The sequence below is a fragment of the Microplitis mediator genome, chromosome 2 (assembly GCF_029852145.1).
Source record: "Microplitis mediator isolate UGA2020A chromosome 2, iyMicMedi2.1, whole genome shotgun sequence".
Taxonomy (NCBI): Eukaryota; Metazoa; Arthropoda; class Insecta; order Hymenoptera; family Braconidae; genus Microplitis; species Microplitis mediator.
In genome coordinates, this window is record NC_079970.1 from 23801204 (window position 1) to 23820288 (window position 19085).

Below are 19085 nucleotides of genomic sequence, written 5' to 3' on the forward strand. Positions count from 1 at the left end.
TGATATGAGCCAACAAGAATTTATAAACCAACTTAGTTCATTCAAACATTACATTATTGATCACAACATCCCGTTTTCCGGCACGCCGTTTTTGAATGAACTGAGGAGACGGATTTACGGTGACGGCACAAACGTTTATATATTTCTAATTCTAACATGTTTTTAGTTGTTTGTGCGCAGGTACCGCTTAATGAAGCCAACTCTGTGGAGGTTAACAATTTCTTAAGTGACATTAAATTAGAACGGGACCTAAATTATCAGTTAGAAGAATCATAAAACGATGATTCTTTACTCAGTATACCAAGATTGTTAAGACCCGAGTTTTCATATGACGGTACCTGGTATGCAGTGGACCAAAAAGAAAAGAATGATAACATCGGAATAACATTATCGCGCAAGTTGGTTCTACGGTCGACTATCAGTGCCGTCATTGTAAGAAAGTTTTTACAAGTCTTCTCATCAGAGCCCATGTATGGTTTAAGAAGCTGGAAGGAAAGGTTGTTTGCCAAAAATGCAATCGATCTTTCTGTGATGTTACCGACATCCACATTCGCTACCGTCAAATTTTAAAAGGGCATCTATTCAAGTCAGGACGCCGAAGAAACAGAAAAATTTATTATTAGTTTTTAAAATATCTTTAGATATGATGAAACTTTAAAACAAACCGGTCGAGCGATTTACGAATTATGCCAGAAAAATCAAAATATGATAAATTGTTTTCAAACTCATATATTGTTTGTATTGAAACTATCTGAAGAGCATTTTAGATTTGCTCACAATATATTTACAGGTCACCGAAATAAATGACAATTAAAATTTACCTTAGTATGGAATATATAAACTTTGAAATAAGTATCTTACCAGGAACACTACAATAAGGTGGGTGCCATCTCGTGGCGAGCATCGAACTACTCCCACTGCTACTGTCTCAACAAATAATCCACTAGTAGAGTTACAAGAACATCACGATCATAACGAAGTGTTCGTTACTTGTATACTAAGACAGATGTTCGTTACCGTACGTTCTTATTTGGGTTTTCGTATTTTTCTCCACTTACTTACACCCTATAAGGGATAAAAAAAACGTTACTATTGTAGTGGTCTATCTCTAACAGACTCAAAAACTTTAAATTTTTCATTATTGTTTGTTTATTGGATACATTTATAATTAGTTTATTCGCTGACATTACATTCTACAAAATAGTATTCATACACATTTTTCAAGACGTAAATCAACATCTTATTGGAGTTATACTTTTATTTAAACCTATTAGTCACCATTGAAAGGTATTCTATACTTCCTAATCATACAGTCGTACTAAATCTTTTAGATAAATCCGATCGATCAATCCTTTAATAACTAATACAGTTTATATTCTACTCAAGTTTAAGTTACTGTTGGCGGTATGTAAAAGGGTGTCCAATTTGTCGTATCACAGCTTCCGGTATTGCTTTTTCTGCAAGATTTTCCGTGCCTGGCAGATACTGCGGATAAACTTGTATCTTCTCAGCAGTATTATTAGCTCCCGGTACTTCTATTCGCGTTGATAATTCACGTTCTGAATCAGACATTTTGTCAGCAATAATCCCAACATCCGGTACTGCAGATTCTCCAACCTCGTCGGCGTTTACCGTTGGCTTGGAGTATAAAACCGTCGGGGAACATGTCGCTCCGTAGATACAGAGACAAAGTATCGCGAACTGAAAAAGTTAAAAATTTCAGACACTTTAATTATTCACAACTCAGACAATCATCAGAAATTCTGTTGTCCTCAAATTTAAATTTAATCATAACTATTACAATAAAGAAAAAAATAATTTGAATAATACTCACATTAAACATCTTCATTCGTAGCTCGCACTCGACTAAACGGCAGGGTCTTGACCGCGACTCTGTTTTATATAGGTCCTGAAGATACGGTTCAACGAATGCACGACACCGGTTCGACAACCAGATTCTGTATTTTTTATTTCAATTTATTTTTTCTTCATATTACCTGGCTACTTGTCGCCTCGAGCAGAATCCCAACACAGCATTTATTATCATCATTATTTATGAATTTTTTGGAACTCAAACCGGATTCTTAACTAATCCATTTATGTCCCTCAAGTACTTTATCGCGAATCGTGAGCAAGTCATCGTACAAAAAATCTTCTTTATTTTTGTAACTTATCTCCCTTATCTTCATGATTATTTATCGGTAATAAAAAATTTTGATATTCAAAATTCAAAAATTTCAACTCGCTCAAAAAAATTTCTTGCCGAGAAATGTTTTTTAATCCTGAGAAAATTTTTGAAGCGAAGCTTTTTTACGGGCGTTGGGGATGGACCCTCCCTACCCCTGTTTAAAAAATCCGATAGATTCTTATAGCCGTATGTATAAGGTCCTATACTTAAGTATAACACTTCTCATCGAACTCATTCATTCTTATAAAATCTCTATGGGAATTTTTGAGAAACTATTGGATTCAATGAGATTTTCTAAACAGGGCTAACACAGAAAATGTGCGACGGGAATGAGTGAGAAGAGAGGCCACTGTCACAGACTTTTGGGAATAACCACACACAATACTACCGTTTTTCTGTTAGTTTTTACGTATTTTAACAGAAAAACTCTAATGAATTTCGGATGAAGAAACTTATTTTCGGACAGACGAAACTCGGAGTTTCGTCCTCTTAGTACTGTGGCCATTTCTATCCACAGTAGTCCATAATTCTGCCCGTTTTGGGAGTAACTACTCCTATATATATATATATTCTAAAAACGGGAATAAAGATGATTGAAAAACGACCAAAAAGCTAAAAGTTATCAATAATTCAAGTGACACTTCTCGACCTATCGGAGAAATATAATTTTATCATGCTATATTTGAAAACTTGTTAAATTCAACTGCATGAGCACGTCTATTTGCAGTATCAAAAGACAAGTCAATCAAACTTGCGAAGACTTACAACAAAACCATGAAAAATTAAATTCCCGCTCTAAATATAATTCCCGTATCTTCTGATGAATTAAAATGACGGAATATACATGCGACCATTAAACTATCGCTGGTATCCAAAAATAAAATTAAGCAAGAAACAACAATCGAGACAGGATGATTTGAATAATAAATTTATCTATTATTCTTGTTAAAAACAGTAAATATTTAACTATGTCTGTGTTATTTTGGTCTGCCATAAAATATTTTATCATTAACTATGAGGATGATTAATTTATCGGGATCGATCGGACAAATTTATGAAATATAATTGTTATTAATAAACGATATTAAATAAAAAAAGATTAATAATATCAATAATAATAATAAATAAAAAGAAATGAGGGTAAAATAAACAGGAAAAATGGGGCAAATTTCCGTTGCCATCGCAAAAACATCTATCATTCGCCCACAACTTTCTAAACGTGTAACATACGTTTCAGATATTAAAGATATTTTATATTTATCATTTTGGTTTGAGACCGAGCATTAATCATCAAATAATAGGACTGTAAATCAAAATAAAAAACTAACAATTAAACAGAATAAATAAATCATACGAATGGAGTTAAATTAAAGTAAAAAATAAAGAAATTCAACAGCTGGAAAAAAAAATTTTATAAAAGTCACCTCGACCACCGATCGCGTTCGCTGAAACATGTGCTCTGCCTATTTCCAGATAACTAAATCGTGGTACTTGGGATTTAGTCGTGTACAAGCAAGCATGATAATATATTTAAGTGTCCATTAATATCTAGATACCCGGTGACTATTCAGCTGACATTTAATCCCTTTTATTTACATCCTACATTTATTTCACGCGAAACTTTTTTTTTTTTTCAAAATTATTTTTATAAAAAATCGTCTATTATTACACAGACTAGGAAATCCCGTGATTTAATGAAAGCACGAAATAGCCCTGTCTGTAATAGTTACACAATAAATGTTTATCTACGGGTAAATTTATGAGCTCGTCAGCCTATTGACCCAAAATATCCCTACTTGAATTTTATTATACGCTAATGAAAAGACACGAAAATAATAAAATTAGTTTCGCCTTTTTTTCTGGCTTCTGTCAACACACTTTTTATATAGAACGTGGACGGCACTTTATATTTATATGTGACACGACCAGAGAGCAACTTTGATTGTCCGATGTATTGATTACTCCAGACGTCTTATTGTTCAGCCACGTGTTCATCACGGACCATCAAGTTATATTAAATATATATATGTAGATATAATACGTGAGCTTGCATTCCAGTTCGTTTGTCAGTTAGCTTTAACCACCTGCGGTATATTCCATTCTATTCTCTCTTTTCTAAGAGTCCACGTGCAAGCCCACACCTCACCCTTATTTTTTCTATTATTATTCCTGTTAGTTGTATTTAACTGGAACATGAATCACTGTCTAGAAATTCTATGTACCCACATTTATTTTTATACTTCAATTATTAAACTTTTTTATACTCAGAAATTTTTTTTCTCTATCCCTATATTTTCAAATATTTATATCAATTAAAACAATAAATAATATTACTGTGAAAATATCGAGGAGTAAATGCGAAGCCGATAAATTTTTATTTATTACCCTCAGTAATTAAAAAAAATATTTTTATTAAATATTAAATTTATATCAGCATTAAAATCAGAGTTGATAAGAATTAAAATTCACATTTACTCCAAAGAAAAAAAATTATTTACTTGGAGTAATTTTTTTTACACTCCAGACTCCACGTGACGGAGTAGATTCGGTTAAAAAATGAGCTCTCGATTTTTCACAATACAATTAGCAATAAAATGAATAAAAATAAATTACATTTGGTGAAAAAATAAGAAATAAAGGTCCCCTGAGTTTCTTACCGTTACGTAAAAAAAATAATGACGTTATAAATTGTTAAGCTGTGAACAAAGCTTTCCCTTGATGACGTACCTATCTACGTCACCGATAATCGTGAGAGTTTAAGGGCGACGGGCGTCGATAATTCACGAGAAAAACATAATTAACAGACCGGAAAATTCCCCCCGACTGACCACAGGGTTAAAGAGCTGCCCCGTGAACAAACAACCCCCGTAGCCGTTTAATTGTTTCTTCACCACATAATGAACCATACGAGGTACGTACGTACGTAGACTTACTCCTCTCATTTGTCTATAATCATTCCACGTCTGCGCGGCCCCGCGGGTCTATAAAAGCAACGCCGGGTGTTGTACCCACTCCAGACGCGAGATATACGCGTATCGCTGAAAATGTAACCAAGCTAAGGAAAATATATCACGTAATTCGCCACTTTACGTTCTCAATAAATTTTTACATCGTCAGTTAAGTTTTAAAATTTATTTTCAAGTGATTATTTAACAGAAACATGTTATCGTTATTACAAGTGATTTAAAAAACCGCGATTATTTTAATTTAAATGAAAAAAAAAAATTTCTTAGTCGTAATTTTATAAATAATTGTTGACGAACTCTTAGTTTTCTATAATTAATAACGTGGATCTCCAGTAAATCTCACGGGATTAAACGGTAAGTTGATAATTTATTTTATATATTTTATAATTATAAATTTAAACGGATATTGTTTTTTTAAGCATTTATTTAACGAACCGGTTTTTATTGACACTTTACGTACGTCATTGCGTATATATATATAAATATATATATGTTGGTAGTTTATTAAATAATTTACATGTTATTGGACGTAACTACACGTGCGTGTAGTCAAAAACGTGTGTCGCGTTTTTGAAACAGATTAAAATAGACACTTACGGATTAATTTTACAACTCGAAATAAAATATGATGGCAGAGAATTGTTTGAGATCGTACATAAGAGCATGTGACCTCGTGTACTCAGACGTTGCTGATATTATTATTATTTATTTTATAACATTTTATTAAATGTTATTATTATATTTCGGATAAGGAAGCTACGAAAATAAAATCAAGGCTGGAGATTTATCAAATCGATGCACAAGTGCGCAAATATATATATATTTATATTATGTATAAATAAATTTTTGAACTTTTAAGTTAAATCAATAAAACTGGATAATGTCCTGATCCAGTGACCCACTAATAGAACAATAACATCTTAAATCTCAGGAGTCGAAACTAGTGTAATATATATTTGAATAAAACAATAAAAATGTCAAAGCGTGAAAAATAAATAAAAAAGTTTATCGTAACTGTTGTTTTTTATAAATTTATAAATCCATGTTTTGTAATAATAATAATTATTTATGGAGTCCTTGCTATTGATTTTGTCGGGATCTTTTGAATTTGAGATTACGCTGCCAAGAATACTATTAGTCTATTACTGTATAATGTCAATAAGGTTTCTTGATTAACCCATCAAGTGTAAGTGTATGCGAACCATGTCGTCGTTGTCTTCTTTTAGTGAGGGATATTTGAAAAGAGAGAAAAAGATAAAGATTGAGGGGTGTGCAAGTGTGGGATGAAAAATAAAATGCATGTATAATATATGAAAAAGCACGTTTGGAAAATTTCCAATCAACTCGTGTGTTGACCACTTGCCAACTTAATATCGATTCTTATTCGTGTTATATTTGTTTAAGTAAATACTTAAAATTTTATTGCCGTTTAAATTTAGTGTATTGTCAATGTATCATATTTATGGTTATTACTTTTGGTAATTTTGACAAATTTAACATCAACTAAAACTTTCAATGGCCGTAATTAAAAAAAAACCAGACGCGAGGATTTTGTCAAAGGAAATTTAATTGTCTGGATTTTTCGTCTGATTAAAAAATAGATAAAAATCAATTATTCAAAAGGTTCAATTGCTTGTTAAATCAGTTTTTTTTTTAATCTGGCTGAGAGTTTAAATGGCTATATATTTTTAACTATTGATTTTACTTTATTTTTATAAGAATAAAATTTGTGAAGGATCAAATTTCCTTTTGAATGAATACCCACAATATTTTTTATTTCTTATTATTATTAAAATGTAACAAAAAAAAAATTATAAAAACGGGAAATTCTAATTTTTCAGTAATTAATATGTAGGGGAGAGTGGGGCAGAGCGGCCCCCCCTAAGCTAATTATTATTTTTTGTGGCTTTCAACCATAAGATCACTTTACTTTTTTCCTATTTCGAACAAATTTATGGACATTTTGCCAAAATTCTGAAAAAAAAAAAAATTTTTTTGTGGGGCAGAGCGGCCCCCTCCAAAAAATAATAAAAAAATTTTTTTTTTTTAAATTGTTTTCATCATTAAGAATGTATTTCTTTCTCTTGACAACTATTTTTGGTTTTATATTACTCAAAAAAAATTTTTTAAAGCGTAAAAAATCGTTCACTCTCGATTACCTTAATTACTAATTGTTATTTAATAAAAAAAAAAATCAATTCTATAATTTTACTTTATTTCAAAAATTTATCAACTAAAAAAAAAAATTTAATTTTTATAAATTTTTAGTGACCAAATTCGCCTCTTACATAAAGAAACGGCCGAAAAATATGAAAAAATAATTTTTTCGGAAGTTTCGGCTGGTCCATTTTGCCCCAGGTGTTATGCGTAGGGCTACAAATGTGGAATTATAATAATTTTTTTTTTTGACGATAAAAATATGAAAAAATATGATCCTGAAGTTAGCAGACATTTGAAAATTTTTGAATTTTCGTTTTGCAATAAATCAACTGCAAAAAAATAATATAAAAATATGCACATGTAGAAAATTTAAAAAACTACAGGTGCAATTTTTTCAAATATTTTTTTAAAAATTTTTTATCGTCTAAAAAAAAATCCAAAAATTATTAGACGTCTGCTAACTTCAGTATCATGAAAAAATCACTTTTTCAAAATTTTGGGCTTGTTCATTTTGCCCCAAATTTTATGCGTAGGGGTAAAAATGCGCAAACATATCGGAATTACAGTAATTAGTCGAAAAAGAAAAAAATTTTTTTTTGATCAGAATTTCAGGAGGGCCGTTCTGCCCCACTCTCCCCTATAGATATTTTTTTCCAATTACACCCAGGTAGTAACGACAAAAAAAGTTAAGTCTTAATTGAATTCGCCCACGTGAAATACAAAAACGTAAGTCCACATTAATAAGAAAAGCTCTACTATGGCTTTTACTCCATTTGCGAAAAAGTACCAAAGTATATATATATATTTAGCACACAATCCATAAAATTCAATTTGTAGAATGTTGTATATCGGAGATGCATTACAAAGATAGGAGAGTTGATTTGAAAGCCCTCTTATACAAAACTTTAAGAAGAAACAACCAACAGAGTAAAGTGTCGGAAGAGCTGTATGTTGTGTGACGAGTATACATTTCACTGGGTTCTTTACACAAGCATCACGTCGTTCACTAACGTGTGATGTTGTATTTATTCTCCAGGAAAACTATTTTTGTCTTGATACCCTCTCTCTCGGTTCATAATAGAAAAGCGCCTGCAACACACCAGACACCGCGGCATTATTCGCGTTACGTCTCAGTGCCACCGCTTACGTACACATTTTATTATTATTATTATTATTATTCATTTATTATCAATAAAAAAGTATTACTTCAATAATTATCAGTAACTAATAAAACAGTTGGTAACAAATAAATTAATAAATAAAAATTTGTGGCAATATGTGTTTTTAAATAGAAATTTCTTCCCTCAGAAATTATCTGAATTGATGATTGTCACTGTTGCGCAAATAAAGAACCAGTGACGTAACATAAATTGACGTAAATCGATTATTATCTTCAGTGCGTTCGTAAATAAATATATACAAGGGGGATGTGATGGATATTGTATGGCTAAGGGGATAAAGGAAAATGGGCTTCGAGCTTTAGCTCAAAGTAATTTTACCTTTAAGGTCAAAGGATGACGCGCACAATAGTTTTATTTAAATAAAATTTTTTTTTTAATTGTACAGGTAGCATTTGTGGCCACTGCTCCATTTTCGAACAGTTAATACTTTATTTTAATTAATGAAAAAGTATAAAATGTAATTTCTAAAAAATTAGTGAGATAAAAGTATCTTTGAACACATTTTCAAAAATAAATTGTCATTGTGTATTTTATTTAAATTTTTAAAGTGGCCAAAAACGGTACCTCTACCCTACTAGTTGTAGTAATAGTCTTAGTAGTAGAAAATCGAATAATTCACAAAATTTATTTATATTTTTAATTTTACAGATGAAGCTGCACGAAAAAGAGTCGAGTATTCACCGGGTACAGGAAGTGGTACTAGAGGAAATAGATCTTCTGAAAGAGTACAATGTAGAAAAGACCCTAGGCGAGGGTAGTTTTGCCAAAGTTTTACTGGCGACACACCGCAAAACCCAAACACGGGTCGTTCTGAAAGCCGTGCACCAGGAATTGACAACAGAAAAAGACTTTTACCGGGAGTTTCACTACTCATACCACTTGAGCCCGCATCCGAACATCCTCAGCTCATATGCAGTGGCATTCAAGGCAGAGAAATGTTACATATTTGCCCAGGAGTACGCACCCTTTGGTGACCTGGCAGGCAACGTAAAGGCGGGAGGTTTGAACGAGGACGTTTGCAAAAAAATCGCCAGTCAATTGGCTTCGGCGCTTGACTTTTTACACTCTAAGCAACTTGCCCACCGCGATGTCAAGCTGGAGAACGTCCTGGTCTTCGCTCAAGACATGTCTAAAATAAAACTGTGTGATTTCGGGTGCATAAAACGCGAAGGGACCCTGGTCAACAAAATCCGGTGCACATGGGTGCCGTTTTTGCCCCCGGAAATCCACGAAGTCATAAAAAATGAGCGGTACACTTGCAAGCGTAGTGCCGATTGCTGGCAGTTCGGTATAGTTTTGTTCGTTTGTCTGACCGGTAACCCGCCGTGGCAAAGTGCTGACCCAATTCAAGACCCTGACTACTCGTCATTTCAGCGATGGCTCAAGCGCCGGACGACAAAAATTCCCGGGACATTCCGTAGATTTACTCCGCGTCTGCTGCGTTACTTCAGACGAGTCTTTGAACACAAGCCCGAGAAACGCGCAGTTGTTACGGAGATAAATAAATATCTAAAGGACACTTGGTGTGTAAGCAAATTGAGCCACAGTGCGACCTCAACCAGTGTTGAAGTAAGTGAGAACACGCAAATACCCAGACGAGGTGACAGCCTCCTCTACTTGGACACGATCGTCGACGAGAGACTGAATATCGACGAGAACAAAAATAAGCTGAGAAAATTATTGAATAGCTACGGATTAGAAACAGCCGTTGATCAGAAGGTCGTCACCAAGAGGATCTGGGAGTGGGTAATGCAGTGCGACTCAAATATCGACGACATCCATCATCAGCACGTCAGCACTGCGTACGGTACTGAGGCCATGTGAGATATGGTAAAGTCCTCAAGCGAGCCCTGCTTAAATCCTTCTATTCGCGAGGTCAGACACTTGAGCTTCACTACTTTACATGTTCCAGTCGATGACAGAAGTTTGCACGCCGCCTCGCTCAGTTTTCAATACTCCCCAGTAATAAGTGAAAAGTAAAACAAATAACTTTTTTTTTTTTTAATAAACAATTATAATTGATGTGCCAATTCTACAAACAATTACGACTTTAACTTATAAGTAATTTTTTTTAGTAATTTATATTTCGCAACGTAATGAGACAATCGTTGTACAGGGACGGACATTGTCGCGGACAATAAGTCATGTAATTTATTTGCTAAGTAACTCTAGTTTTATTTTATTCAAGGCCTAAAGGAAGTTAAGTCCAAGCGGCTTTTATATTTATATATTTTCATTTGTTCAGAAAGATGATAAATTTAATGTAAAAAAAAAAATATATAAATAAATAGGACTAGTCATAGCTCAACGAGGACCATGCAGAGTAGTTTGGAAACAGTGTAGGTTTATAGTTAAATAAATCTAATTAATATTTATAATAATAATATTAAATATGTGTATAGTTGATTGCACGTTAGAACGAACGCGTTACCACGCAAATATATTCTTGTAGAAATTTATGTAGATTGTATGATACGCTATATATATATATGTGGGGCATAAACTTTTCAGATGGGATATAATTTATTTTTTTTTTATTAATAAACGTTTAGATGAGTGTAAATAAATTGTTGATATGATAATATATAAGACGACGGAGGAAAAGCATGAAAATGGTAACGATAGTAATGATAAAAAAAAATAAAAATAAAAAGTGTATACGTTGAAACTGAACGTCTTGAATTGACGTGTGATATAAATTCACACAACAGCCAAATAAATATAAATTTAAAAGACTGATTCAATTTGTAGCGAAGGTAAATTTATATTTATCCTTCCATAGAAAATAAATAAAACAATCGATTTTATTTATATTCGAAGCACTTTATAAGTAATTATTTAAAAATACGTTATTTATTTATTAAATGACAAATGCGATAGTTCGAATGCTGGGAATTTATAATAAAAATTAAGTGATACTTGTGTTGTATCCATTTGACACACCTTATGGGGTCCAAAAATAAACTCACGAATTTGTAATTTATAATAAAAAGAACTAAAATAAAAATAAAAATTTTTATTGGTCAATAAAATGTGTGAGAGCCAAATTAGAGCGTTCAGTATCAACGATTTATTTTTATGTTTAATTAATAAATCGCCTTGCGGATGTCCTACATAAGGGCGTATGTGGCATCCGGAAACCACAAGGGCGTATAAAATTTTTTTTTACCTAACGGTCGATTTTTTATTTAAAAGTAATGTACCTGAAGATCGAAACGTTTTCTGCGGAACGAAAGTAAAAATAAAAAAGCCATTCGGCATCCGAAATGGAAGTAGATTTCTTACGATAATTGTTCCACTTTTAATAAGTATATATAATTTAATAATCACCCATCAAAAATTTTCAAAGATATTAACAATAGCATTATCACCATAACACATAAGTCAATTATGTGACTTTGAACCCTTATTAAAAGTCGAACAATTATCGTAAAACAATAAATAAAAAGAGGAAAATATAGCTTTTTCTGTCGGCTATCAAGTTCTTTTTACATAATAAGGATAGATATACCCGTTAAAAAGTTATTTACGAAAAAAACAAAAATAGGATTTTTCGTTTTTTTTGGAATTTCAAATGTCCACCATTTCTTAACTAGTTGACCGATTTTGCTCATTTTCCAACTTAACCAAGTTAATCGTTCATATAATTACACGGAAAAAAATGAACTATATAAATTGAGAATTACAAGTAATATAATGATAAACTGATCAGTAAATACCATCATTCTAAATAGTAATTTTTTCGCTTATGATTCAAACGTGAATAATTACAGGATAAGTATGAAAATTTATTATCTATGTAAGAAAAATTACTATTTGAACTTTAAAAATCGTAACTGATACTTAGAAAATAGACGAAACGTATTATAAAATTTACTATTTGAATGTTAAAATTCCCCATATTGACAACCGGGTTCTGGGTTATAATTTCAAATAGTAATTTTTAAAGTTTTTTTTTTTTCCGTGTAAGTATGCCAAGTTTTATTAAGATCTGTTAAAAATTGTGGCCGCTATCGTCGCAACATGGCGCGTTATATTATATATATATACATACATATATAAACTTTTGAACCAATGGTATTTTTGGAACCTACTCGATGAATTATGATAGATTATAGCAAAATTCTTTGAAAATTCCACCATGAGGACAAATGCAAAAGATAGATTTCTATGAAATCTACTAAAAATCTACTTGATCTATATTTCTGAAATGTTTCGAATAGGCGCTAATGTGTTGGTCGAAAATTGTAGCCACCTCCAATCACCCTCAAGCAGTAAAATTTCATAAATTTTTTCATTTTCGATGCGCGAAAAACGTTCCAATCTTCAGGTAGATTAAAAGTACAAAGTACTAATTTTGATTTTTTTTAATTTTTCTCATACGCCCTTACACAGTTGAAAATTTTGTGTTCTTGTGTATAAAAATTCAATGGTTAAATATTTAGTGTCAATTATTCAACAACTTTTAAATCTGTATTATTATTTGACACGAGTATGTGTTAAATTAACACAAAAAATTGAGTGGACCGTTTGGAACACGTGATTTGTGTTAAATTTAACACTGATTTTTCAACTGTGTACGGTCCCGAGATAGGGTGAGATATAAAAAATTTTTTTTACGCCCTTATGCCTTTGCACCGGCATCTTTTGCTAGTATACGCCCTTGGGACCTGCAACGCGAAATAAATAAATGAATAATTTATTTATTTATATGAATTTAAAAAAGGTCATAGTATTATTTGTGTATCAGTGTGTGTATAAAGATAAAAACCAAGTAGACGATAAATAGAAATGACAAAGTAGTGAAAGTACCTTGTAAGAAAAAGGTACAAAAGTGATAGTTAAATAAAGTATATAAATGTTTATATATGTTGTGATTACGTACTAATTATAAAATAGGAAACAAAATTGTTTGATTGACTATTGTTAAGAATAAATGATTATAATGATAATGATGATGACGAGCTAAATGTCTGCGTGAAAAAAAAAAAAAACGTTTTTACATTTATACGTTTATTGAAACGATCTCAAATGACACTTTATTTTTTAAGGTACGCAGACAGAGTTAAATTTACCGTATAAATAATTTATGTTAATTATTGTAAGTATATTAATAATAATAGAAAAAAAAAATATATATATATATATATATATATATATATATATATATATATATATATATATATATAAATATGTATGTCATGACGTTTTGTATATATTTAATTAAATAATGTTGGTAATAAAAAAAAAATATCTTTTAATTGACACACCCGAATCCTAAAGTTAGTGATAGAGAAATAATCTGGGTCCAGAGTCGGGGTAGAAACGAACCTCAGAAAGCGGGCAAGCGATCGATCGATCGACGTGTAAGTGAGTTACAGATGAATAACAATTTTAATTGAGTTTACTGAAGGTCGCAAGGTGTGCAATCACGCATCCGGAGGTTTATCCGATCAATTGATAAGACAATTATTTTTTAAGTGCTTTAAGAGCCACGCGAACGAATCACCCTCACTCTCGAATGACCGGGGATGACTTCTGGAGGAGGCGTTTCCATGACTACGGAGCCTAGATACCCGGGGCTAGAATCCCCGACCTCACCCATCATTTCCCACTTTGTTCATTCGTGAATTATGCTTCCCTGTTTCCAGAAATAAAACGACTAATCCTGCTTTTAGTAACATCTCTTTTAATTCTCATTATAATTAATTAGTTATTAAGACGACAGGGGAATATGTTTTTTACTGGGGCTTTAACGCGCCGATGCTAATAAGTTCAAAGGTTAATTAAGCCTTGCGAACTCTTCAGTGTGACCTTTTACTTCTGGTACTCGAGTTTATTTACGAATTCAACTTTCCAAGTTCAATTACACTCAAAACATTTTTAATCTCAGTCAAAAACAAATTATTTTATTTTTAATACGCTAATGAGGAAAGTTCTTTAATGTCAAAGGTTTAGAAATTTTTAATTCATATTTTTGGATCAATAAATTGGTCATTCCAAAATTTTTCCTGATTAAATTTTTTTTTTTTTTAAGAAAATTTTTTATTCTTGTAAACTTTATTGGCTTAAAGTTAAAAGCTCCTGCTTTGGATTTTACCTTTAAAAGGTCATTTTTTTTTTTTCATTAGAAATTATCATATTGATTAGTCGGAGAAAATTATCAGAAGTTACTTAGCATATAAATTGTCGAATTAAAAATAATGAACGGCAATAAAACTTATCGACTAAAATAAATATTTAATTTATAATTTATATATTTCCCGTAAAAAAATTAATTACAAGACATAATTTTTCGTCTCTGCATCAAGAAATAAAATTTAATTGATTAAAATTATTTTCCCAAGCCGCTTACTCTTGTTCATAAATTAATCCTCTAAAAAATAATTGATGATTACCGATATAAAAATATTTAAAAATCCCGAAATAAATTTCTTGTTAAATTTTTTTTTAGAAATAAAAATTTGGAGAGTAGTAAATTTTGAGTAAAAAAATAATTCCGCGTATTTACTCTTTAAGAAGTAGCTGATGTCATCTAATTGAATACACGACGACAAGCGAACCGGCGAGAAGAGAAAACTGATGGAAGAAAATAAAATATATATTCCAGGAAGATAGTTAAATATATAATCCTCGGATACGCGGTTTGAATATCGCGGACTGAGGAACATCATCTTATCTTAGAGCTTGGCATCCTAAACACGCCTACACTGTGATGATCATACAACCCACAGCAGTACAGGAATCTCTTGAGCATTATAGTGCATTTGCCTTTGTCTTCTGTTCATCAATCCCGGCATTATTATGATACTCAGACTCCGGCAACCAACAATGCGCATCTTTAATTTTTTATCGTGTTTACACGATAACTACATAAATCTCTTTCACTTAACTTAACAAAATATTTACAACAATTATTTCTGGGATTTAAATATCTGACAAAACATAACGAAATTACCCATAGCAGCTGCAGGTGGTCAACGCCCAGGACAATGCCTCTATAAAATTTATATTTTATTTTTACTATCGTCATTCCCATCCTCATTATCCCAAAGCAAACAAATACTTAAAAACCTCATGCAAATATCACTCGGAATCACTTTACGACAGACCGAAATATCACAAGACGTATTATATATTAAGTATATATTTAAATATCCATTTGCTATAATAGTATTAAAAAATACAAGGCCGTTAAAAATGAAAGCAACGTAGGCAGGAGTTATTGTAAGATTAATTATTATTATTACTACTACTTGAATTACTACAACTTATACTACTGTTTAACAGAAATCTATTTTAGAAAATTATATTTTGGATTATTATTTCTATAATCAAATCCGCGAGCTATTATTAGCGCTGCTATTTTGACCCGTCAAACATTGTAGCCTGAGTGTGTTTAATCCCCGCAAATTTAATCCCATACACTGAATTATTTTATTCTTTTTTCTTTCAGTCATATCAATAAAATATACTTTTAAATTTTACTCCCACTACTACCGTCGACGTATTCTTCGACGCGTTTCAATGACTTGCATGGAAAAATCCGCCTATTATCGAGCACTGATCCCATACGATGTATACTTTTTTTTACGGCATCAAACAATAATAATAATAATAATAAAAGTGGTGAATGATACTCGGAATAAGAAGAAGAAGAAGAAGCAGAAGAAGTATTTCGAGATGATTTTCCGCACCTACGAGGAGGGTAGTAACTGGTACTTAGCTTTTGGTATTCGTACGTCATAGGGGGATGATAACAATTATGATCGATCTACGAACGCGGTGAGGTCCAACGGCCCGTCATCTATTTCAGTAACATAAAATACTATTTATAAATCATCATACGGACAATGTTCCACTTCTATCAGTCTACGACCCGGCATCTTGCATCGGTTGCGGCAATATTTAACCACCCGACGTGATGCAGTCGTGTATTTCTGGTGGTGGCCGGTCTCGTTTTACGACGTTGCTTTATTTTACTGACGTCAAAGATCTGCGGAGACGCACTGTACCCACCCAGGACCCACCAGTTACTTTATCCATATATATATATATCTAAAATATATATAATACCTACGAGCATTCGGTGACAGAATTCGATTTTCAAAGGCCGTTCACACTCACGCGAACTCACTCCTCGTGCTTCTTTCATGTCCGAGTTCAAAATCCTCAAACATAAGATGCTTCATCATCCTCATTATATTTATATATATATTTCCGCAGATCTATATATCAACGATATATGATAACAGATGCTACGTGCAATTCCACTGACATTTATTGTATTGTCTATGTTTGCACGTACATATTATCACTTCAATATATATATATATATATATATATATATTTATCCTGATTTATAACTTTTCTTACGTATTTATTATTTAATAAAATATATCAAACTTCATAATTTTATTTATCTTACATAACTTTTATTTCTAAGAATTTTTTTTATTTTTTTTTTCACAACAAAAATATAAAAAATTATTGCAACTTATTTTTAAAATTTCACAGTACGGTAATCAGATAATTTTCGTAGCAAAATTAAAAATAATGTTGAGTAATGACACTTGAAAATTAAATTGCCGGTTAGTAATCGTTAAAAGTTATTATGAAATTCGCTGATGGTTATATCAAGGTATTAATTAAGGTAAGCTCGACAGTTTGAGTCTACTTGAGGGTATTTTTTCACTCAAATAAATTCAATTATAAATAAAAATCTGCCAGCAGCATAACATCATAAGATAAACAAGATTTAAATATTTATTAGCCTATCAAATATAAAGTTTTTTATTTTTTATTAAAAATACAAACTAAATTTATTATAAAATAAATGTATTTTATAGTTTATTATTATAAGCGATAATTGTTTTTGCTGAACCGACTGATATGACGAAAGTATATTTTTTAAAATTATAAATACACCAGATAATAGATAAATAAAAAATATATATGAGTTGTAATTTATAATTAGATTTTATTCAGTCCGATTACATCGGCTAGTAATATTTATCTAGGCCACAAAGTGTTAAAATGTGTCACCGTGATGTGTCGTGATGCCGACGATGATGCTCTCGCGGGAATAAACGTAAGGACACACGTTTTAATTCAAAGCACATTTTCTATTGCCAGAAAATTTAAACGTGGACACGCTCGAAGAAATGATGCGTTTCCATGATTGATAGGAGTAAACTTTTTTTATCATCAATAATCTCGAGTGACGCACGTCTTTCGGACACTAACTGATCAAAACGATGAGACAAACGCGAAAAATACGCGGCTAGATTTTATTTTATCAAACACTCGTAGCATTATAATTTATAATACACAAGAGAATTACTAAGTTACAAAAGAGTGACTACTGCGGCACTAAATCCTCAGTTAAATAAATTAAAACCACATGCTAAGTACAAAAGAAACGAAAAATATACCATCTAAAACACGTCATGGCTCAGCTGCGTTAAAAAGAGTAAACGAGACGGGAAAATTAATGATAATTTCGTCGCTCAGAGAAAAATCTCCGAGTAAAAAATTCCATATGATGGATTATTTTTTTTATTTACATCGTAAAAAAGCTTTTAGGTATTTCCATGAATTAATTGAAATATTTTCCTGTCATACATATCTACATATATATATATTTTGCCAGAAAAAACATTCATTTTCAGCCATGACAAATTTTATCTTTCGCTGACTAAATCTCAGCGAGTTCTTTATTCTTTTCTTCCTTTATTCCTCTTCCTTATATATTAAAATACATATACATATATTTATTTACTTTACATATATGATGAACAAGTAAATAAATAAGCAGAAGCCAATGACCACCCGCGAGCTTTATAATTTTAAAACCAAATTTAACCAGACGGAACTAATGACAAGATACTTGTACTGCTACCGTTATTATTATTAAATATACACATATATATATATTTATATATATATGTACATACAGTAGGACAGAATAAAATGAAAATGGGCCGGGTCTTAAGGGATGATGATGAGATCTATAAAATTCTATTTTAAGAAGGGCTGGCACTTGTCGTCCGAGGGTTGAGCCCGTGCTTATAAATCTAAAAATATATATATTTTCGTAGAATAAGTATAAAAGATGTAAGTTTTCTTTTCTTATATATTTTTTTATGAGAGCAGTTTCCTGTCGTTATAAATATATTTATATATATTTATATGTGTATGTATAAGATTCAGATTATAATTAAATTAAACGTGATTAAATAATGTTTTTTTTACACCACCGTTAATTTAATCAACGGCTCAAACTAAATATATGCCGATCCATAAATTCTAATTAAATTGTTACTAAATTTCGAGTCGGTATTTATCAACGGTTTTAACACCCGAGATTATCCTCACGTTTAAACGTTCAAATAACCAAAGCGCTATCGTAATTTCCTCTCAAACTATCAACATTCGCTTGCTTTCACTTTATTTTATTAAAAAAAAAAAAATATCCAAAAGGGGAATCCGCTTAACGAATCGGTGATCGCGAACAAATAAATCCAGACTAGCCGATGTAAGCCACTCGTTCTCGTTCCGAGTGATAAAATCATACTTTATATAACAATA

At 31.5% G+C, this 19085-nt stretch overlaps 2 protein-coding genes across 2 annotated transcripts; one reads left to right on the plus strand and one right to left on the minus strand.

The window, feature by feature from the left end:
- Positions 1-1131: 1131 nt before the first annotated feature.
- Positions 1132-1966, minus strand: LOC130663148 (uncharacterized). Its single transcript, XM_057462248.1, has 2 exons — positions 1835-1966; positions 1132-1701 (listed from the first exon to the last, which is right to left on the minus strand). The coding sequence occupies exons 1-2, from the start codon at positions 1847-1849 to the stop codon at positions 1393-1395; spliced, it is 324 nt and encodes a 107-aa protein (XP_057318231.1). The 5' UTR covers positions 1850-1966; the 3' UTR covers positions 1132-1392.
- Positions 1967-5190: 3224 nt separating this feature from the next.
- Positions 5191-13643, plus strand: LOC130663432 (serine/threonine-protein kinase meng-po). Its single transcript, XM_057462655.1, has 2 exons — positions 5191-5508; positions 9144-13643. Exon 2 carries the CDS (start codon positions 9144-9146, stop codon positions 10317-10319), a length of 1176 nt encoding a protein of 391 aa, XP_057318638.1. The 5' UTR covers positions 5191-5508; the 3' UTR covers positions 10320-13643.
- The last annotated feature ends 5442 nt before the right edge of the window (positions 13644-19085 follow it).